Raw genomic sequence first — 23,496 nt, 5'->3', positions numbered from 1 at the left:
GCCGCGAGGAGGCGACTGGGACCCCGGCCACGTCCGTACCACCCAAGCCTCACCCCCAGCTGAGTCCACGCGCGCCACCGTGATCGCCCCCTAACCCCCAGGCCCCCTCCCCGAATCCCCACCCTACACCACGCAACATCGCGCTAGCGTCTCTTCGGGCGGCGCCGCGCGGGCCGCGCCGTCTACGATTGGCCAAGCGCGCCATAGCACCACCTCGGCCTACCGCGCGGTGCGCGCTCTCATTGGTCAGAAGCGGCGTGAGGGGCGGGGTCTACGCGTGAGGGGCGGCCCCGAGCCTGGAACTCCGCCCTCTGGTCCCTCGTTCGGGGCTAGCCTACCCCGGCAGCCCAGGCGTGCGCTGGGCGTGCGGCGGTTACTCTGGTTACTGCGGAAGCGCCTCGCTGGGGAGGGCGGCCGCCGCCCGCGTGGGATGCTGGCGAGGAGACCGTCGGGAACCGCCGCCGGGCTTTGAGCGAGGCTCCCTGTAGGCTGCCCTACACCCGAGAGGCCGCCGAGTCGCGGGTCGGCAGGCTCGGGGCAGGGAATCAGACCTGCGGAGGAGCGCCGGCGCCGCGCTGCCGGAATCCGAGGCCTCCTTTTGTCGGGGAGGCCGTCCGGGCATTCCGCCGGGGGTGCTGGGCAGGGCCGCCGTCCGGGAGTCAGGAGACTCCCGCGTTGCCGGCAGCCCCTGCGCCGCTCCTGCCGGGCGATCGCTGTCGGCGGAGGCGAGCTTTCCCGGCGCCGGGTGCCTGCCCGACTCCCCCGCCCTTCCTACGGGCACCTGCTGCTGCCGGCGGGAAGAGAAACGTTTCCCAGCAGGACGAGCTGGACGTCGAAATACGCAGCCGCGCCTGCCAGCGCCCCGCAGGAGAGCCATCGGAGAAGGGAATGTGCGGATTGCCCGAAGGAGGAGAGTGTCTGATCCGGAGCTCCTGGAGCGGGAGAAATTTAAGTGCTGCTTTCTAATTCCTGTACAGTTTAAACCTTAGGATTGTTTTGTCCTATATGTGATTTTAAATTTCGATCTCTCACTTGTACTCCTGTGGCCGTGGTTACTGGAGTTTGGCCGGTGCCCCTTGTTCCTTTTGGTATTACAATTTGGCAAGAGCCTCTAATTGCCAGAATTCCACTGGGGGGAAAAGAACGAATTTCAACTTCGATCGGTACTACCAAAGAAGCTTTTGGAATCATGTGGACTTTTCTCGGCATTGCCACTTTCACCTATTTTTATAAGAAATGTGGGGACTTCATCACTTTGGCCAACAAGGAGCTCCTCTTGTGCGTGCTGGTGTTCCTGTCGCTGGGCCTGGTGCTCTCGTACCGCTTTCGCCACCGAAATGGGGGCGTCCTGGGGCGCCAGCAGAGCGGCTCTCACTTCGCCCTCTTCTCGGATATTCTCTCAGCTTTGCCACTTATTGGCTTCTTCTGGGCCAAGCCACCCGCTGGATCAGAAAAGAAGGAGCAGTTAGAGTCCAGGAGGGTAGGTTGACTTCAAAGACGGTAAATGAATGTCTTATTTCAAAATGAGGACTGGGCTCACTCAAGTTTTCTTTAAAGGGCAAAATGTGGCAGCTTAGATACTCTAGTATAACTTCTCATTTAAAGTTCTAAAACCCTGTGCCTTGGCTACATCCTTGGTAATAGGAAAGATTGAAAACATTTGTTTAATTTACCATCAATTGATCCTCACATGGGGTTGGATATCCACTTGATTAGGAAACACCTAATCAATGTTAGAATTTCCTTTTGAAGGAGAATTGAATCACTTTTGCTGATGGAAAAATGTGGTTTGTTTAAATCCTTGGGTAAGGTTTGTATTTATACCTAAGAAGAAAGAAACTTGTTGCAGGTAAGTCCACTGCTTATAAGCAATCGCTGACTTGGGATAGTGACAGAACATTTTAAATGGACATTTTAAAACTTTGGGCGAAGAGCCGTTGTCCCCTAGTCCATGGAGGCATTGAGTGAATTAGTGCGGTGAATAGCCGAGTGATGTCCACAGTGTGTTAGGGTCCCCAAATCAGGGGCCAGTCTTAAAATACTTGTGAAGTTATGACTTGTGTGAAGGGAGTGGAGGAGGCCAGCGGTAGATGAGGGGGACAGGTCATAGAGGTCACGTCTTAAAGGCACTCTTTGCCGTTGATGTTTGGACTTTTTCTGAGAGCACTAGAGATTTTAAGCCTGGGAGTAAATATGCTTGATATTTGACTTCTTAAAAAGAACATTCTAGTTGCGAAATGGAGAATGGATTATAGGGGGTACAAGAAAGGAAGCAGGGATATCAGGCAAGAGACTTACAGCAGGAGACCCAGGGAGGCATGGTTTATAGTGGCTTAGGGTGAATCGTGAACAAAGTCATGTAGATTCTGGACCTGTATCATTTTGCTGTATGCACAGTGCAAATTAGCAGGGCTTATAGAAGAGAGGGACTTGATTGAGAATTTTTGACTGGGAGACTTTTGGCAAATTGCTTAATTTCTGTAAGAATCAGTTACCTTTTCTAATGGATGGAGATGGCACCACTCTCTTTGGTAGTTGGGGAATTAAATGATATAATATTTGCAAAATACCTGGTCCATAGACATCTAATAAGTGTTAGTTATTAATATCAGTCTAAAAGTAGCAGATGTTAGGAGAGGAGTCCTGTTGAATGGCTGGGCGAGCGTGGTTGAGATGGGATCTGTAATTCTCAATTCGTTTCTGCCTCAGGTAACTTCCCTTGGGGTCACTGAGCACTGGGCCAGGGGCTAGGAGTAGGAAAATTGGGTTGCCAGTAGTGCATGTGGATTCTGTATTGTGAATGCCTCAAACTTTCTCCTTGCTCTTTAGAAAGGAGGGAGTAGCTCAGTGTGGTTTGTTGAGCATTAAGTTCCTGTTTGTATTTCTTCTATTTTTTTTTTTTTTTTTTTTTTTTTTTTTTTGTGGTGTTGGGGATTGAACCAGGGCCTTGTGCATGCAAGGCAAGCGCTCATCCAACTGAGCTGTATCCCCAGCCCTGTATTTCCTCTATGGATGAGACTCTGAAAGACTTATTCCATCAAGAGCTCTTCTTCCAGGTGAGAGGGCAGGTGTGTGTGTGTGTAAAAGAGGAAAACTTTTCGGGAGAAAAACTTAATGAGAAATGGTTAATGTGAAAAAGGGGAGTGCTTGGCTTGCTGCTAGAATATTTAAATATAATCAGTTGTTCTAGCCATTGAGAGAGTGATGGGAAGAAGGCCTCAGCCCATTATAGAGGTAAGAGAATGCTGGGCGAGCATTAGAATCACAGAGCGTCTAAAATTCCAATGGAATTTAGCCTTTGTCACCTTCCGTTTTTGGCCTGAGTTCTTTTACTAGAACCTCTTTGAATGGCAGATAGTCTCACCTTAATCATTAAGGTGAGAGAACTGGAAGGAAGATGGTTCCTTGCAATTCTGTATCTGCTGTGTGTATTCAAATCTGTTACTCCACCTACCAAGAACAAATACTTAACAAATGACTCCATTGAATTACTCTTTTAAAAAACTTACACTAATCCTCAGTGGACATAAGTCCTTCATAACCGGACTTTTTCATCCTCTATAATCAAAGTAAAAGTTTTTTGCTGTCTAATAGGTTTAATGTTTTCCCTTATCCCTAAATTGGAGGACCAACTGTTTGACTAGGCACTTAAAAAGAGGATTAGGATGGGGGGTTGGAGAAGGAAGGAACAAACTAAATATGTGCTTTTATGTTAAGGACTAAAGTTGTTAAGTCAAACCCCAAGGAGCAGTATGAGTTGTTCTGTTCTTTTATAATTTTATTGATTTCATTAATCCTCAATTAATAGATCTGTATTCTGGACTTAACAGTCTTTTTGTGTATCAAATTGACTTTAGATAGATTTTTCCAGTGAAAATCTAGGAGGATAAATATCTTTAGAAACATCTAAGAAGGCTGGGTGTAGAGGAGCATGCCTGTAATTCCAGACACTGGGGAGGCTGAGACAGGAGGATAGCGAGTTCAAAGCCAGCCTCAGCAACTTAGTGAGACCCTGTCTCAAAATAAAAAATAAAAAGACCTGGGGATGTGGCTCAGTGGTTGAGCGCCCCAGGGGTTAATTTCTAGTACCAAAAAAAGAAATATCTAAAATGTACTGAATAGTGGGTAACATGAAGTTAAATTAGAAGTTGCAAGAGATTTTCATCTTATAGATGCTCAGTATATACTTGAAGAATTGAGTAATTAATGATAGAATTTGCTCTCTAATATGTCTTCGAATCCTTTTTTAGGCATTTATTATATTTAGCTGGGTGTACATATCTACATATATCTGTATTACCAGTATTTTCTAAATAGCATGTTTGGACAAAGGCATATATATTTAATTTTGTTGAGATAATATTTTTTATTCAGTATTTTTATATGACTGACTTTTATTTATGGTCTAGATTTAAAAATGTGGCAGTTTGCAAGGTGCCATTGCACATACTTGTAATCCCAGTGGCTCTGGGGGCTGAGGCAGGAGGATTGTGAGTTCAAAGCCAGCCTTAGCAGCTTAACAAGGCCCTAAGCTACTCAGTGAAACGCTGTCTCTAAATTAAATATAATAAAGGACTGGAGATGTGGCTCCATGGTTAAGTGCTTCTGGGTTCAATCCTATTATCCAAAAAAATTTTAAAAGTAGCAGTTCATTTGGTTAATAAAGTCCAGTGCATCTATATGGTGGTAGTGTGATATAAAGCTACACATTTGGAAACTTAATTGTCTTTTTTATTAAACAGCACAGAAAAGGAAACAATATTTCAGAAACAACCTCAGTAGGAGCAGCTACCTCTGTATCAACATCTTCTCTAAATGATCCAGAAGTTATCATCGTGGGATCTGGTGTACTTGGCTCTGCTCTGGCAGCAGTGCTTTCCAGAGATGGAAGAAAGGTGACTGTAATTGAGAGAGATTTAAAAGAACCTGACAGAATAGTTGGAGAGTTCCTGCAGCCAGGTGGTTGTCATGTTCTGAAAGACCTCGGTCTCGGAGGTAGGTTCTGTGGATAATCATGAGAATCATGTAGTTGCACTCTCCACTGTAGACTATTCTATGGCTCATAAACAGTTACTCCATTTTATTTTCATTTTTAAAAGTAACTATATTTTCTGGGCATGGTGGCACATGTCTTTTTCCCAGTGACTTGGTGGAGGCTAAGGCAGGAAGATTGCAAGTTCAAGACCAGCCTCAGCAATTTAGCAAGCCCCTAAGCAACTTAGTGAAACCCTGTCTCAAAATAAAAAATAAGAAGGGTTGGGGGTATAGCTCAGTGGTTAAGTGCCTCTGGGTTCAATTCTTGTTACCAAAATAAATAAATACAGTAAATAAAATTAACTATATTCATTTACCAACAAAATTATATGAAAATGAGAGCAAAGGAGAAAATAACTAGTTGTATGAGGAGATATGAAGTAGACTTAATGAGATATAATGAAATGTCCACAAAATTGTAATGGTCAAAATTAAGGACTTGGGGGCTGGGTGGTAGCTCAGTGGTGGAGCACTTGCCTAAGCATGTGTGAGTCCCTGGGTTTGATCCTCAACACCAGATAAATAAACTTAATAAAGGTATTGTGTCCATCTACAACTAAAAAAATAAAATAAAAAATTAAGGACTTGGAAAACTCAGAATGGGGACATGAAATTTGGCACAAGATGAAGAGCTGCTCAGGAGACTGAGATAACAGGATGCAAGTTTGAGGTTGGCCTCAGCAACTTAGGGAGAACCTGTCTCAAAATAAAAAAGACTCAGTGGTAGAATGTCTCTGAGTTCAGTCCCCAATACCAAAACAGGAAACTGCCATTGGGGGAGTTTTGTGGAGCATGTGTACCTATTCTAGTGTTATTACCTGCTCTACTGGGTTTAAACCTGGTCATTCTACCACTGAGCTATATTCCTGTCCTTTTTTCATTTTATTTTGAGACAGGGTCTGGCAAAGTTGCCCAGGCTGTCCTTGAACTTGTTTCTCCTGATTGGATCTCCTGAGCAGTTGGGTAGAATCTTTTATTTAAGTATGGTTCAGCCAGTGCTTTTTATGCACCATTTTCATTTAGGGAACATTTATTCACTGCCTTCCTTGTGTGAAGTGCTGCACTGGTTACCAAGGATATACCGGTGAACAAGGCAGACAAACTATTCTTGAGAAGCAGAGTATGCCCAGGCCATAGAAATAGCTTGCTTGGTGTGTGGTAGGAAGCGTGGTGTATTAATTAAAAGCACTGATTCTGGAACTAGATTGCCTGGGTTCACATACCAGCTCTGGCTCTTAAAGCTGCATGACCTTGACTAAGAATCCACCTTTAAGTAACTGGAACTTCTGTGTATTAATTGCCTTATTTTTAAAGTGGCATACAAAGAATCTCTGTTTCATTTGTTAAATTATGAGGCTAACTTAATTTATATGTATCTTTAAAACATTCAGAACAGTGCCTGGCATCTTATAGGCCCTAAGATGTGTTTGCTGTTTGGTTTAAGGAACTGAAAAGGAGACTAATGTGACTAGAAAGTACTGGATGATATAACTAGAAAAGATTGGCATGAGAAGTAAGTTTGGGGAGGTAGGCAGCTCCCAGATCATGCAGAGCCTCAAAATCAATGGACATGATCTCCTTTTCCCTCTGAAATAGTGGCTTCAAGCTTGTAACAGCTATTCACAGTAACACATTTAATGCTGTGCCTCAACATATCATATATCTTTAATCTGACAGAAAATTACCCCCTTTTTTTGTGGTGCTTGGAGAGGAAGTCCAGAGCCTAAAGCATGCTGAGCACTTGCCTTACCACTGAGCTACATCCCTAGCCATGGAATTTGTTTTAGTTTGCCTTTTAAAATGATCTTCATGATTTTACCTAAGTATACAGTTCACAATTCAAAATTTGTTTCATAGTTCACTATTTGGTTATATTCTACCATTTGTAGAATGGTATTTTTTAAAAATACAGGAATACAGTATGGAGACTAGACTATAAGATTATGACATTGGGGTATGGAGTCAAGCTAGGAGTTTAGGGAGACTCATTGCTAAGTTCAAGTGACAGATGATGGAGATTTGGACTAGCATGGTCGCAGAGAATATAAAGACAAGTGGACAGATTCATGATAAAATTAAGAGGCAGAAGTGTCATGGCTTACAAAAGGATTGATGTGAGATAGGAGGGATAGAGTGGTATCAAAAGTGAATCCTAGGTTTTTTCTTCAGCAGCCTGTAGATGGTGGTACCATTTGCTTATAAGACCAGGAGAGGAGCAGGTACAGGGGAACATTTGGGTAGAACCTATCAAACTATCCAAGAGGAGATGTCAGATTACTCATGTGAGTCTTGAGTGCAGAGGAGCAGTTTGTGCTGACTGGACTCATACATTTCAGAACTGCCAGCATGTTTGTGGTGTTTGCAAGCTGGGGCACTGATTGAGATCACCTAAAGGGAATGCTGGCAGAAAAGAGAAGACTCAATAAACCTGAATAAAGAATAAAGACACAGTAGTCCTGGGAAACTGATATTTAAGATTGTAGCAGAAGGGAAGCAGACAGAAGAGACTGAGAAGGAACTGGCAGAATGGTAGAAGAAAGCCAGAATCGTTTGATGTCATTTAATCTAACAAAAGGGAGTGTTTCTGGTAGAAGGGACTGGGTATCAGGAAATGAAAGGATAGCTAAGCCTTCTTTGCTGGTAAAGGGTCAGGCAAGGTAAGTATAGACAATGACCACTGGATGTGGCAAGTTTTGACACTGACAAGAAAACTGAGACTGAAATGGATTGGAGATTTAAAATTTGAGACTAGAAAACTATTCTTGAGGAGGTTTTTGTTTTTGTTCTTTCTTTTTGGTATCAGGGATTGAACCCAGGAGTGCTTAACCACTGAGCCACATCCGCAGCCCTTTTTTATATTTTATTTCAGAGTCTTGCTAAATTGCTGAGGCTGGCTTTGAACCCGTGATCCTCCTGTCTCAGCTTCCCAAGATGGAGCCACGGTTCCTGGCTTGAAGATCTTTTCTAATAGCATAGCAAGAACAGTAGTGAGATGGGGTTGTGAGGACAAAGAGGTGTTTGGATATGGGAATATGTATGATTGAGAGGGAGAAACTTGATGCAAGAGAGGGAGGAAGTGACTAAAGGAGTGACATTCATTCAACAAGTATTTATTAAGTATTTTCTGTATGGCAGGTTCTGTTGCCCTGGATGCCAAGGGTATAGCTGGGAACAAAACAGACAAATGTTTATATTTTATTTCAGCCCTTATGGAGAATACATCCTAGTGGGTAGTGAGGAGGGAATGATAAAAGATAAATAAAATTTAGAGTATATGGAATATATCTATGAAGCTTATACAGGCTTTAGAGAAAAATCAGAAAAGAGGGATAGAGACTTGGAGGATGGGTACAGTTTCAAAGAATGAGAAGATGACGTTGCGTAAAGAACCCAGGAGGGGAGGGAGTGAGCCCTGGTCACACCTGGAGGGAAGGAGTTCCAGGCAGAGCTTATCAAGTGGGAAAACCTTGCCTTCTGGAAAGAGCCAGCCTGGCCTGTTCGTCGGGGCGGTGTGAGTGTGGCTGGCGAAGGGTTAGATGGAAAGGAGAAGGCTGGAGCCCAGAGGCCTGTGCTGCCCACTCAGGATTTGGTTTTACTCTGAAAGGAAGCCATTGGAGAATTTTAAGAAGAGTTACTAAATCTCATGTTTTAAATGTTTGAAAGTGTTATAATAAAATTATTCTGATTCTATTGTGGCAAAGATCGTAAAGTGGTGAGGTCAGAAGGAGGGATGTCTGTGTGGAGGTTATTGCAGAATCAGAACAAGGTGGCAGCAGTGGCGATGTGGGAAGCAGACACATTCTGGAAGTGTATGTTGAAAGAGGGATCATAGGACTCATTGATGAATCCCATGGTAGGTGTGTGAGAGAGAGAGAGGAGTCATGGTACTTCAATGAGGCTAGAAGATGGAGACATTGCAGAAGAAGCAGCAAGTGAGGAAGAAAAGCAAAGGCCCGAAGGACCCCGAACAAGTGAGCGAGGACTTTTTTACAAAGAAGGGAAGTTCCATCTCTGTCCTTTAAGGTTCTCTAATTACCTCCTTGCATGGTAGACTTACTTGAGGCCAATGGGACAACATCCAGAGACAGAATTTGTTAACTTTATATTTGAACGTCAGACATGAGAAATTCTTCCGAACTAGTGATAACACAGAATCATCTAGGGATCTAGCCTCACAGGACATCTCCATGGTTGTGCCCCTGTGGATTCTTATATGCCAAATGCAGTCCCCTTGAGCTTGGACTTCCCAGCATCCAAAATGATAAGGAATAAATTTCTGTTCTTTATATATTACCCATTCTCAGGTATTCTGTTCTAGCAACACAAAACGGACTAGTTAATTGTGACCTGATCACCCAGTAAAGAACCCGTCTCCCAGTACCACTACTGGGGGTAAGGGTTTCAACATAGGAATTTGTGGTGGTGGGGGGGCACAAACATTCAGACTGTGTCTTGTTTAAACATATCACTTTTAATATATGTGCTAAAGTTCACTTTTTTAACATAAATGTATTTCCAATACTATTAACCATTCTTTATCATTATCATTTTAAGCCTATTAATAGTATCTCCTCAATAGGTACTTCATAATGTACTTTACTTTTTGAACTTAGATTAATGTTTAGATTATTTTCAGTTATTCTTTAGATGATATAATAGTGAACCTACTCTTGCATACAACTTTAAAAATTGTTTTAAAATTATGTGTTATCTTTAGAATGAATTTCTTAGATGAATTTCTAAGATTATTACCTCAAAAGGTACTAACTTCTTCATGTTTGTTGATAATTATTGTTATAATTACTTTCTAAAATGTTATTTATTGCATCACCAGTGTAATGTTAATTTATTTAGTTTATCATAACTTCACCAGCAATTTTGCTAGATATGGTGTCTCCTTCAGTTTTTAAAAATCAAGTTTTAAACATTTTTCCTGATGACTGTTCCTATAATGCTTTGCATAAATGGCCCAATACCCTTTTTTTGCCCATTATTATTGGTGTCTAATATTTTCCTGTGATATTAATTAGTACATTTTATATATAATTTTTTTGTGTTAATGTTTTTCCCAAGGTGTTGTTTTTATCATTTTCAATTGGTACTTTAAAAATGTTATTTTCAACTGAAAATTTTTTTCTTTTCCAATTGCTTTTACTGATTTAAATTTAAGAAAAATCCCCTTTACATGAATCTGATGAATTCAGTGTTTTTTTTTTTTTTTTCCTGTTAGCTTTTCTATTATTTTCTGTCATATGATTTACTAAAAATTATTCTGAAGTTTATTCTAGATCAGTTTTTATGGATTATGTGAACTTATCAACATCTTTCCATTTGTCTTGGGAAATCTACTTTTTCCATATATATGTATTATGTATGTGTAATAAATATAACTAAAATATGATATGATATTTTCACTTACATACCCTTTTAATTTTATTTTCTTCTTCCCTCCTTTTTGGGTGTGTGTATATGTGAAATATCCATTTATCTATATGTTGAAAAAATGTTAAGAACTGAATATGTTCTCTGTCATTGTGGGCAGAACAATTTAAGTCAGGAGAGGATGGTGGCTTATTTCATGTTGCATTTTCTCTTGCTTATCTTTCTATGGCAAAGTGGAATTACAGATCTGAAATAATTGTGTTATCTTTAAATTGGTCCTCAGATTGCTAAGACTCCATTGTCATCTATAAACATAAACATTTCTTTCTTTCTTTCTTTCTTTCTTTTTTTTTTTTTTTTTGGGTGCTGGGGATCGAACCCAGGGCCTTAAGCTTGCAAGGCAAGCACTCTACCGACTGAGCTATCTCCCCAGCCCCCATAAACATTTCTGAAATAGTTATATTAATTGCTTAGTTCTCCAAATGATCTCTTAGCTTTATGAAGTGGAGATTTATTTTCACTGTCTCTGTCCTTGGTACCTAGTATAACTCTGGGCACATTAACAGAATTGATTATTTTGAATTGAATTGTTTTGCAGATACAGTAGAAGGTCTTGATGCCCAACTTGTAAATGGCTATATAATTCATGATCGGGAAAGCAAATCAGAGGTTCAAATTCCTTATCCTCTGTCAGAAAACAATCAAGTGCAGAGTGGAAGAGCTTTCCATCATGGAAGATTCATCATGGGTCTCCGGAAAGCAGCCATGGCAGAGCCCAAGTAAGATACAGCTTCAAATGTATACTGCTAATGAATTAAATTTGGCCTTTGTTCAAATAAGGTTTTTATACATTTTCATGGAGATTTTAGGCATATTCTAGAACACAGGTATTAAATAAAACACAAGTTGCCTTTGTTAAGATCATATAGAGAATTTTCATTTGAATGACAGAACTGTAGATGACTAAATAAAAATTATGTGATTTTAATTCAGTTGAAATTTAGAGGATGGCTATACTTGTTATAACTAAGGCATACATTCATGTGTACCCATTTGGGAATTTGTGTTTGTGGTTAAGATATCTATTATAGTAAGTCAGGACCGAGGACTGCAAGCAGAACTTCCTGTTCCCTTCTCACTGAGAACCTCGTGTGACTGGAGTGGCTGCTGCTTTTGATTATTAACTTAGTATTTGCCTGTAACTTTTAAATTCTGTAGTTAAGGAAGTTTTGAACATGAGGACACTCATATGGTTGACATAGACTTAAGTGTGTTGACAAACCAGGTGAAGTAAGTGGACCTGGAAATAGAAGGTTCATTGTATGAAAATGGAAAAATGTAGAGATTATAAAAATTATCTATGATCTTTATGACTAAAAATAACTATTCCTAATAATTTGTTGTTCTCCATGTATTTTGTTTTTTAGTGAATTAAGATAAAAATCTAATGTTCCTTTTTAAAATACTTTTAATGTCATTTCATCAGTAACATGTATTTATTATGGGTAGATTATAAAATAAAAAACATAATTCCAAAACTTGGCAATGATTTTGCTTTTTATTATTCTAGATCTTTTTCCATGCACATGGGTGAGTGCACACATGTCCAGTTTATCTGAATAAACTGGAGTTAAGGAATAAGGAATGTACCACATGTAATTTAAATTGCTCAAATGTGCTACCACAGACATTTATTTCTGTTTGTTCATCCTTTAGTGCCAAGTTTATTGAAGGCACTGTGCTGCAGTTGTTAGAGGAAGATGATGCTGTGCTGGGAGTTCAGTACAAGGACAAAGAGACTGGAGATGTCAAGGTGAGGTTTATCCAGTGTCATCTCTTCCTAAGAGATGCTTTTCCTTTTTCTCCTTACCTTTTAAAAACAGCGTACTCACCAGCTTATCTTGACAAAGGCACTGAGTTCTCTGTAAGTCCTGTGCAACAGGAAGGGTTGCAGATTGCAGTGTTGCCTTTACAGCCCCGCAGAATGCTGTAAAGAACTTTTAAAACAATAGCCAATATACTAACTTAAAAACTGAAATAAGAAATATACATTAGCAGAGAAGCAAAGAGGAACTAGCAGGAGGAGAAGAGGAAGAAATCAACATAAAACAGATGATTCAGATAAAATGAGCAGCTGTTTAAGCAGAAAGACAAAAAGTAAGAGAATCTTTTTTTAAAAAAAGGATTCCAGCTGCCTTTATTTAAAAAATGTCATTGTGCTACAACACCCATAACACACATTTATCCTCTTCGCAATTTTTAGGTGTATATCAAGTGGTGTTACTTTATGCACATTATTATAGGCAGAAGTAGGAGGCTCTTTGGGGAAAATAACAGAATAGTTTCTAGCATGTGCTTATGTTGGTGTAGTAAGGAGGGAGGTCCTAAGGGCCCACCTGGGCTGCTCTATCAGTTCATGATCCCCATCTAGAAATTGTCCTTTAATACAGAGTTTGCAAGTATTTCTTTGCTCATAGTGTAGTAATATCAATACATACATAGCCATTTATAAAAATTCTTCTACACCCTAACCATTGAATTAAAAGCACTATGTGAAGTTTGAAAAATTCCAGAATGAATCTGACTAGGCCTTGAACTTTGTATGAGATTGAGTCTTCTGTGGCCCAGGATTGCGTTGTATCTGTTTCCCCTTATTGTCCATCAGAGTGGAGAGTGCTCCCCCCTGGTTTCAGTGGTAGAACTGCAAAAGGAGTTTATCCTCAGGAACTCAGAGGAGTCTCTCTTAACGATTGGTAGGCAGTATCTTAAGTCCACATAATGCTTCAACTGCCCTTCCTTGAGTTGTCTGATAATATACTTAAATCTGTTCATACACTCTCTTCATCCCGTACTGTGTATATCTCACCATTTAGCTGAGTACTCTCTCTGTGTCTTAGGAACTCCATGCTCCACTGACTGTCGTTGCAGATGGGCTTTTCTCCAAATTCAGAAAAAATCTGGTCTCCACTAAAGTTTCTGTTTCATCTCATTTTGTTGGCTTCCTTATGAAGGTATTGTAGAAGTTTTAATTGTAGAAAAATAAAAGCAACTTAAAATTTGAAAATGATTTAATACTTTATATTGATTTTTTTTTTTAGAATGCACCACAGTTTAAAGCCAATCATGCTGAACTTCTTTTAGTTAACCCGAGTCCAGTTCTCATCTACCAGATTTCATCCAGTGAAACTAGAGTACTTGTTGATATTCGTGGAGAAATGCCAAGGAATTTGAGAGAATACCTGTTTGAACAAATTTATCCACAAGTACCTGGTAAGAAATAGGATTTTACTTTCATTGTAATCTCCAGTCTGAAAGCCAGTCTCACAAAAAGCTCTCTGTTTCCCATTCTCCTTAAAGCCGTGTCTAAAACAGTCTGTAGACAAGCATGGCAGGTGGAAAATGCTTCCAGTTAGCCAGATTCTCTGGTACTGAACTACTTATACTGGTGCATAAAAAAGTGAAAACAAGCTAAATTTTTTAAAAAGGTAGTTTCAATGTGTTTTTTGTGATAATTGAAGACTAGACATCCAAACAGTTGTTAACATTGTCATGTGTAGTATTTTTTTGGTAGTCTAGACAGCTATCTAAGGTCTTTGAATTCTTAAAATATCTCATTCTATTTTTGTACTTGATTTTCATAGTAATGGTAGCTATCACTAATTGCAAGTATACCACATAGGTGTTTTACAAATATAATTGCTTTTACTCTATCATCCACCCTATGAGGTGGGCATCATCTTTGTTCCCATTTTACATGAGAGAAATAAAGTTCAGAGAGATTACTTAGCTTCTCCCAAATACTTGGGATCAGAAGGGTTTGACTTCAGATATTTTTTTCAGATTTTGGGACATTTGCACAGACTTTACAAAAATCTGTAATCCATAATGCTTCCAAATCTGAAATTTTTAGTGTCATGTCAGTGCTCAAAGAGTCTCAGATTTTGGATTAGGGATGTTCAACCTGTATTAGTGGTCATAGAGCCAAGGCTGATATCAGGGCTGACTTGCTCATGCATGCCTGCTCCAACGTGCCTGCCCCTAGTACATGAGAGCTATAAGAGATCTTCAAGGTCATTTTTGTTTTGAGTTGAATACAAAGGCTTTATGAGATTTTTAGATATCTTATATACTACTAGTTTTTTTTTTGGAAATGGAAAGAGGTGGGTGGGGAGATAGCTTAGTCGATAGAGTGCTTGCCTTGCAAGCACAATGCCCTGGGTTCGATCCCCAGCACCGCAAAAAAAAAAAAAGTTATCTCTGAAAATGGAAAGAGGTAGAAAAGAAACGTAAATTGATACCTGTTGTTGAAAGTGCTGGAGTTGTGACTCAGTAGTAGAGTGCATGATAGCATATGTGAGGTCCTGATTATGGTTCAGACCCCAGCATGGGGGAAAAAAATTTTTTTAACAAAAAATTGAAGGAAAACTCTGCCTGTTAATCATGATAATAGAAAACTATCTTTGGTATGAGTACTTTAAACAAAAATTCTGCTTCTAGTCATTTTTTAAACTAGGTAGAACCATTCTGTTTAGCTAACTAACAAGATAGTAACAGAAATAAAGTGAAATAAAGTAGACAAATTTTTAGTAATGACATTGAAATATATGTGTATAGAAACATTGCATTGAATACATTTTCATCCAGTTAAGCCACTTCTAAAGCTTTTAGCTGGGAAAATTACATATATATATATTTAGGAAAAGAATTCGTCCATTATCTGACATTTTTAGCATTTATTTTTCTTTTATCATAGATTTTGTTGTTTTTGTTTGTTTTCTGCAATCTAGAGGTTAATTGGAATAGACTGCCCTGAAATCATGAACAGGAACTATTTGTAGGTTTATATAAATACTGACTAGAATACTAAGATTCTACTCCTTGTATGAATGTGATAATTTTGACAGACTTTCTGTTCCTTCACTTTCACACTGGGGACTCTATGACAGTTCACTTTCCATACAAGTAGAAGCACAAATTAATGTGTCTGAGAGATGAGCTAATCCAGTCATTTCATTTTATAGATAAAGAAACTGAAGCACAGACAGGTAGAACTGGCCTATGCCTCTCAAGCTGATTCTTTTTCTAGTATGTTATTTATGAATTGATGTAGTATATTTCATCTGGTATTATCAGAATATGTTGATTACAATAAATTAAATATTGACAGTGGTTAGTTAACATTTGGAAGAGAGGTGGGTGTCTTTCTCCCTGTCTCATCTGATTTTTGTCTCACCTCCTCTAATTTCTTTGTTCTTTCAGCTGTATACCTGTCTATTTTCATCATTTTTCTTAGATTCCTTAGTCATTCCTTAGCATGACGTGCTCAATGAATAACTTGATTAATAAAACAACTAATTATTGATTTGTGCTTAATAATTTAATAAAATAACTAGTTCTTGCTTTATCACAGGGATATATGTAACAACCATAACAGATGTATAGTAGGTATTTGTGTATTTGTGTACTTAGTAGTTTTAAATTGAAATGTTATAAACTATACATTTATTATAGATCACCTGAAAGAACCATTCCTTGAAGCCATTCAGAATTCTCGTTTGAGAGCTATGCCAGCAAGCTTCCTTCCTCCTTCACCAGTAAACAAACGAGGTATTGTCTTGTTGGACTTACTTTGTAAAGGAATCAATATTCCCAGTGACGTATGTGATTAAGTGTATAGTGTTGTGAGTAACACATGGGATGTAGAATTGGCTACTATGGATTAATTCATTAATGATACCACAATTAATGTTATGATATACTTGGCTAGTGCTTAATATTGACTCTGTTTGAGTCACTGGGGATACAGCAGTTAAAAGCCAGTCCATTGTGTGTTAGCATCCACGTGTCAGAGAGAACATCCAGCCTTTGGTTTTATGGGATTGGCTTATTTCTTACCTGTGCTTTTGATATCATTTTAAAGAATGCTTTGCCCAATACAAAGTCACAAAGATTATATTTCTATATTTTCTGCTAAGGGTCGTATAGTTTCAACTTTTACATTTAGGTCTTTGATTGATCTTGAGTTAAATTTTGTGTTATGTGTGGTGTGAGGAAGGGGTTCAACTTCATTTGTATGTGGCTATCCAGTTATTCTAGTACCATTTGTTAAAAAGATTCTTCATACCTCATTGAATTGTCTTGGCCCTTTTATCAAAATTCAGTTGACTGTAAAGGTAATGTTTATTTCTTTAAGCAATATTTTGTAGTTTTCAGAGTATAAGTTTTGTATTTCCTTTGTTACATTTCTTCCTACACATTTTACTTCTTTTGATGCAATTGTAATGGAATTGCTTTCTTAGTTTCATTTTAAGATTCATTGTGAATGTGTAGGAGTATGGTTGACTTTTAATTTTTATTTATTGGTACATGGGATTGAATTTAGAGGCACTCTACTACTGAGCTACATCCCCAACCTCTTTTTACAATTTTGAGACAGGGTCTCACTAGGTTGCCGAGGCTATCCTTGAACTTGGAATTATCCTGCCTCAGTCTTGTGAGCCACTTGGATTATAGGCTTCTGACAAATGCAGTTGGTTTATACATGTTTATCCTGTATCTTGAAATCTTATCGAACTCATTTATTACTTTTCATAGTTCATTGAAAAGTTTTAAGTTGGTGGCATGATTAGATTTTTATTTTAGAATTATTACTCTGATGTTGTGGAAGATGATTTGGAGGAAGGTTCAGACTAAAACATATAGTGAGGCTACTTATTCCATGTGAGTCATGATAAAAGACTGGGACTAGGGTTGTAAACAGAAAGTAGGCAGTGGGTTTGGGTGACATCTAGGATATAGACTGTGTAGAACTTGGTGATTAACTGGATATTTTAGTAAGGGAAAGTGAGATCTATTGATAGATTCCAGGTTTCAGCTTAGGTAGTTTAGCCAGCCATCTGCTGACATAGGAATAGGACAAAGAGTTAAGTTTAGGGAAGCGTGGGGAGGAGTGGCGAGTTGGACACACTGGTTATGAAGTGTCAGTAGGGTGTTTGGGGATGTGTGGGGAATACCACTGGAAACACAGGTCTGGAGCCCCAAGGAGAGGTTGCCTGGGAGCCTCAGTACACTGTGCTTCTGAACATAAAGATTGCAGCCTGTTACAGAGACACATGCGTAAGAAACTACAAACCAATAAATAAAAAAAGCAAATAAGAGGGAAGCCAGTGGCAAGTTGAAGTAAACAGTGTGCCATGGGAGTATGTCCTCACTGGCAGGATTGGGGATGTTCCATACAAAAGGCAGAAAAAAAGCTGGATTGTGGTTTGTGACTTTAATGAAGGTATTAGAATAATAATTAAATATCTGGATTAACATTTAGAAGTCACCTCTATAAAAATTAAGATATATTAGTATACTACAATTAATTATAACTAATTTTTTTGTTTCATTTGGTTTGTTTTTAGTTAAAAACAAATTAGGTATAAATGTAATATGACTTTACAGAAAAGACTCATCATAATTCTACTACCTTAACAATGTTAATCTTATTTTCTGTTTCTATTAGATAAAATTGAATCAGTGCTTTGTTTAAAGGTCACTCTATGTCAAAAGTCATTAAGTAGTTTGACCTCAAGATTAGAGTCTTCCAGTCTGGCTGCTCATTTAGGAAATGCACTGGGAGCCGAACCGTGGGCTTTTTGCTTCTGTGGTTTTGATGCCGGGGAACTAATTTTCAGATGAGTCAGTCAAAGTTTCTGATCCTAATTTAACATCCGAGGACTCTGAGGCTGTTCTGGCTTCTGCTTGAATTGCAGCGTGACTGGGATCATCTTCCTAGGGCCCGCTTTCTCTCCTGAGACCTGTCCAGCCATGGCTGTACTCTACACTAGCCTTGAATATTGCTGGGGAACGTCAGAGGCACCTTGATTTTTTTTTTTCTCTCTTGTAGAAGACTTGCTTTTTATGCCTGGATGCCTATAGATTCTTTTCATTTTTTTCACATTTTCTTTTGAAAAAAGTTTTATAAATGTAATGACTTTGTTAGACCTAGAATTAGATTCATGAGTGAGTTGCATGAGGACAGAGACCATACTGTTATTGTCACTGTGTCCCCAGTGCTTGGCAGTATTAGGTACCCAATAAATATTGATTGAATCAACTTTTGCCTCAACAAAGTCTAGTCCCGGTTTGTTCCTGTTTTCACGCTCTTTTGTATTCTCTAGCTCATGTCAATAATGTTTATGTTAACAAAGTGATCATTTTGTCTTTAGTGTTTTGTCGCAGGGTGTTGCTCATGGTCTGTCTTCTTTCCTCGTAGGTGTGCTTCTTTTGGGAGATGCGTACAATTTGAGGCATCCTCTTACTGGCGGAGGCATGACTGTTGCTCTTAAAGATATAAAACTGTGGAGAAAACTGCTCAAGGGCATTCCTGACCTTTACGATGATGTGGCTATTTTCCAGGCAAGATTTGAGATCATTCCTTAACAAAAACATCTTCCGCTTCTGTCTAGGGCTCAGGGCAAGAGGGCTCTGCTGGGGAAACTGTCTGAGAGTCTGTGCTTCGTGATGGTTCTTAGGCAGTCTTGCCCAGGCTTACAGAACCTGAATTGCAACCCGTGAATTTCCTAAGTCTCTGTACTTTAATATTATGTAACGACAGGTTGCTGTGGGCACTTTGCTCACAGTGGTTGTAAATTTAGATTCAGCATTATATGTGCCCATTGCTCTGAAAATTTTCTTTTCTTTTTTGTAAGTGATAAACACAAGGCAGTATTACTTGCAGACAGTCATCAGGGTAAATTTCAGTTGAGGTGACTGTAGATGTCATTTTTTCCCCCTTACTATATAATAAGTGATCTTTTCAATTTTTAGGCCAAAAAATCATTCTATTGGTCAAGAAGAAAGTCTCATTCCTTCGTTGTGAATGTCCTTGCTCAGGCTCTTTATGAATTATTTTCTTCTACAGATGGTAAGTGTAGATTTTTTTTTTAATTATCATTACTGAATTGCATAGGAAACTTAATTAAGAAAGTTAGTAATTAGCCCAGACATCAAAATATTACCCAAGCTGGTAGTTCCTTTAACTTCATCATTGTGCAAGATGTTTAGTTTCTAATCATGATGTATTTACCACTTTGGAAGGCTGTTGACTCCCTTAAACAACATTAAAAGCAGTGCCTCAATAATGTTTTCACTGTTTTGAATTTTTCGGATCCAGATTAAATCATACATATCCTCAAATAAGATTGTGATGGGAGGTCTTTCTGGCCATGTATTAAAAGAACGTATGGTACAGTCTTTTTGTGAACACTAGTTTCAATTTCTTTTTAAAGTAATATTTTATAAAATGAATAGGATCTTCAAATCAAGTCTAGTTCTTCCCCTATTACAATACACAAGCAGCAGAAAGCATTCACCCTTATTTGAAATATTCCTGTGCTTCTGTTTTTGTTTCCATTTCGTAGAGAGGTAATAGTCAATTCATATACAGGTTGAACATTCCTGATCAGAAAATCTGAAATCCAAAATGCTCTGAGCTCTAAGTTCTTTGATGTTGATTACAAAAGGTGGTAACAGTATATATGCTTTCTGTAGCTTCTATGGCCATCAACTCTTGCTAAAAGTAAAAAACAACTCATTGATTGTGATTTACAAAACCATTCTTACTAAATTAGCATGGGAGTTAAAATGGCTGGTTGGGCAAATAAAAAGAAAATAATTAAGTTTCGAGTTTTTCTAAGCTGTTCTTTCCAAGCTTTTCTAAGCTCTTGAATTCTTACCAGATAAATTTAAATCTACCAAGAAAACAGCGTTTAGGAAATGAAAGATTGGAGGAGGAAAGAACTTTATTGGAACAAAAGTATACCTACTGCACTCCCTTTTAAAAAGTTCATGTTTTCCATTGCATTGTTTTGTTAAAAAATTTGTTGTAAAGAAAACTAGAGGCATATCTCAAAAAGACAGTGATCTAAACTGCTAGAAAGATTAATTGATTATTATACTGTGTTCTGTACACATATAAGGCATTATAATTAGTAACTGTTCAGAGCTGTTCTTTTTGACTTGATAGTTTACTTCTTAGTTACAGATACAGGTTGCACAGAGATTCCTACAATTGTGAGGAATTTGCATACTATTTTGCATTATTTAATGAATTTACAATGAAATTAAAGAAATAACTTTTAAGCAACTCAACTTCTTGGGCCTAAATTTTAGTGATCATTTACTGACAGAAACAAGTTCATTCATATTTAATTTACCATATAATGTTGATTGTAGAATTTAAAAGAAATCTTAAGTTGAAATTCTGTTATCTGTAAGGTTTGTCATCTGTTCTGTCTTTATTATTTTTTCTTCCATATCACTAGTACCCTAATATAAATGTGTGACTATTTTGATTGAAAGTAATTTTTCAATTTATTTTAGACTACCTGCATCAATTAAGAAAAGCCTGTTTTCTTTATTTCAAACTTGGTGGAGAATGTGTTGCTGGTCCTGTTGGGCTGCTTTCAATGTAAGTTGTTTTGATGGCTCAGAGGATTTTCTTACTACTTTTCAGTTTATACAAATCTTTCTTCCTTATACATTTTTGTCATTTTATTATCCACAAGTATTCCAATCAGAAGGTGACCCCAAGAATGAAAAAAGGCCACACTTAGCAGTGTGTTACCTCCAGGAAACAGCATTGACCAGAACTGGCTGTCGGGGGAGACTAAAACCCTTGATTAAAATTGAAATTTTAAAGTTGTGTTTTTACCTATGGGTCTGTCCACAATGATCTGATATGTGGGAGCCATGAGTAATTGATAAATTTGAATTGACTCATGAAGCTCAGTTACTAGTTTTAACAGTGTAGACACATGGGACTATTCTTTGGAAACCTGCTGAGTGAAATTCTTTTGAGTCATTTTACCTTTGTCTAACTGAATATCTATCTGTACTGACATGTTTTTGAAAAACCTAGACTCCAACAGGCCAGCCATCTACTACTGTAGCCTAGGTTCTCAACGTTCAGTGACAGAAAACAATTGAACAGAGTGGAGTTTACTCTGAAAGGGAAATGTAGCTACAGAAGAAATTGTCATAGCTTGCAGTCATCTGTAACAGACAAACAAGCATATAGAGTCCTCTGAGATGTGGAATGTGTGTAAGTCTTATAGATGATATGTAGTTGGAACCTTTTATGAATAAGTTCTAATTTCTGGGTTTTAACTTTTTCTCTTATAGATTGTCACCTAACCCTCTGGTTTTAATTGGACACTTCTTTGCTGTTGCAGTCTATGCTGCATATTTTTGCTTTAAATCGGAACCTTGGATCACAAAACCCCGAGCCCTTTTCAGTATTGGTGCTGTCTTGTACAAGGCGTGCTATGTGATATTTCCTCTAATTTACTCAGAAATGAAGTATGTGGTTCATTAAGCTCAGAGAGGACCACTTGGGACTCAAGCCTTGTGAGAGATTCTGGAAGAGGATGTGGCCACTCTTGGACCAAGACTGGGATTACTTTCTTTGTGACTTTTTTTGTATATAAGCATGTAAATATATGCCTTAATTTTCAATTCCAAATGAAGGGTAAAATAAGTTAGATATTTAAAAGATATGATTGTTACCATAAATTAGCACTAACAGGGAAGAACTTCAGTTTTTCTTTTGATTTCAGTATTGGGGATGAGTCATTGGGACATGCAAATAAAATGGAGAGTGAACTGTGATGTCTTTGCTGCTTGTCGTGGAGTCCTAGCTGCGTGATAATGGAAGGGAGTCGGAGGGATGGCGAGTGGAGAGCAAAACCTATTGTGTTAAACTCCTCTGATTTGGGAAAGTTGCCTTAAAGTCTCTGGGCCTTATTCCCCTCAGCTATCCACCCGGCAGTTTGGTAAGATCCTTTTCTGAGTTCTCTGAAAATATCCCACCTTTTCATGAGTAGCAGCCAAGGGCTTTATAAATCCCACTGAAACACACCAATGAGGCGGACTGGCAGCTTCTTAGGAGGCAGTGAATGGATGGACCAGTGCCTGGACAGCCTGGAACAATGCCTTACAATCAGTGAAGAATTTACAATAAAATTTTCTTTCCATTTTTAAGTTTTTTCTTTTACTTGAGAATATACTTAATTGGCCACATCACTAGCAAAATCAGTTTCAGACAGCACTCATCTTGTTTCGGCAGAGCTCATGGTAGACTCGTTCCCTGGGTTTTGTGAGATTCCCCTCTGCCTTCTCCACACTTCTGTTTTCTGATTAAAAACTCATTTCTTAGATCTGGCCTTTGTAGTGGCTGCTGGCTTTCCTTTCACAGAGAACTAAACATCTCACTTTATAAGGTTGACATTCACTGATAACTGATTCCAAATGGAAACAGGAAGATATTTTGGGGATGTTCCCATGCACCAGCCTTGCAGGGCCTGAGCCTTCCCAGCTCCTTACCTGCAGAGCAACACTTAAAGTCCTGCCCTGGACTGGGTGGAGCTCATTGTAGAGTGCTTGCCCAGCAAGCTCGAGCCCCCGGGTTTGATCCCCAGCACCAGCACCAAACAAATAAGCAGCCCCCCAAAAACCCAAAACAAACAAAAACCTCCCCTGGGCCTTGATGCCATGTCCATGGGCAGACAGGCTTCCCTTCTCTCTGTGATTCCTGTTAAAATTCTTCCCAATGTCATAGTCAAATAAAGCTTGTAAAGTCACCCCCTCCCCCCGCAGCCCTTTAGTAGCTTAGGATTTGGGGCCTCCTGACAAAAGAAATGACTTATAAAATCAGGAAACCGAAGGAATCTCCCCCACCCCAAATCATCTAGCCCTAAATCTACAGATGAAGGCTAACTTGGGACAAGGTTTAGCCAGTGGCAGAACCAAGCTAAGTTTGCCTCCTGACCACGCCTCAATGCTTCCTCCTTGACAGCTTGCTAAATGACTCAAGCACTTATCAGAATCTGGGTTTTGTTTGTTTCAGTTTTCTGTTGCTGTGACAAAATACCTGAGGTAATCACCTTAAAAGGAGGAAAGACTTACTTTGGTTCAGGGTGCCAGAGGTTTCAGTCCACAGTTGTTTGGCACAGCCACTCAGGGCCTGTACATTGTGGTGAGAGCATGTGAACTGATGGATGAAGTCGTTTACTTCATGGGGCAGCTGGGAAGCAG

At 38.9% G+C, this 23,496-nt stretch overlaps 1 protein-coding gene across 1 annotated transcript; it reads left to right on the top strand.

Moving 5' to 3' along the window:
* The first annotated feature begins 1,176 nt into the window (after positions 1-1,176).
* On the top strand, positions 1,177-22,071 carry Sqle (squalene epoxidase). The gene is made up of 11 exons (XM_047558801.1): positions 1,177-1,480; positions 4,743-4,995; positions 11,015-11,195; positions 12,133-12,229; positions 13,314-13,427; positions 13,515-13,686; positions 15,928-16,023; positions 18,677-18,819; positions 19,231-19,327; positions 20,785-20,872; positions 21,586-22,071. Exons 1-11 carry the CDS (start codon positions 1,190-1,192, stop codon positions 21,776-21,778), a joined length of 1,725 nt encoding a protein of 574 aa, XP_047414757.1. The 5' UTR covers positions 1,177-1,189; the 3' UTR covers positions 21,779-22,071.
* Positions 22,072-23,496: the final 1,425 nt, after the last annotated feature.

Source organism: Sciurus carolinensis, chromosome 1, assembly GCF_902686445.1.
Source record: "Sciurus carolinensis chromosome 1, mSciCar1.2, whole genome shotgun sequence".
Lineage (NCBI taxonomy): Eukaryota > Metazoa > Chordata > Mammalia > Rodentia > Sciuridae > Sciurus > Sciurus carolinensis.
The sequence above is the reverse complement of the archived record's forward strand: the minus strand, read 5'-3'. Positions and strand labels throughout refer to the sequence as shown.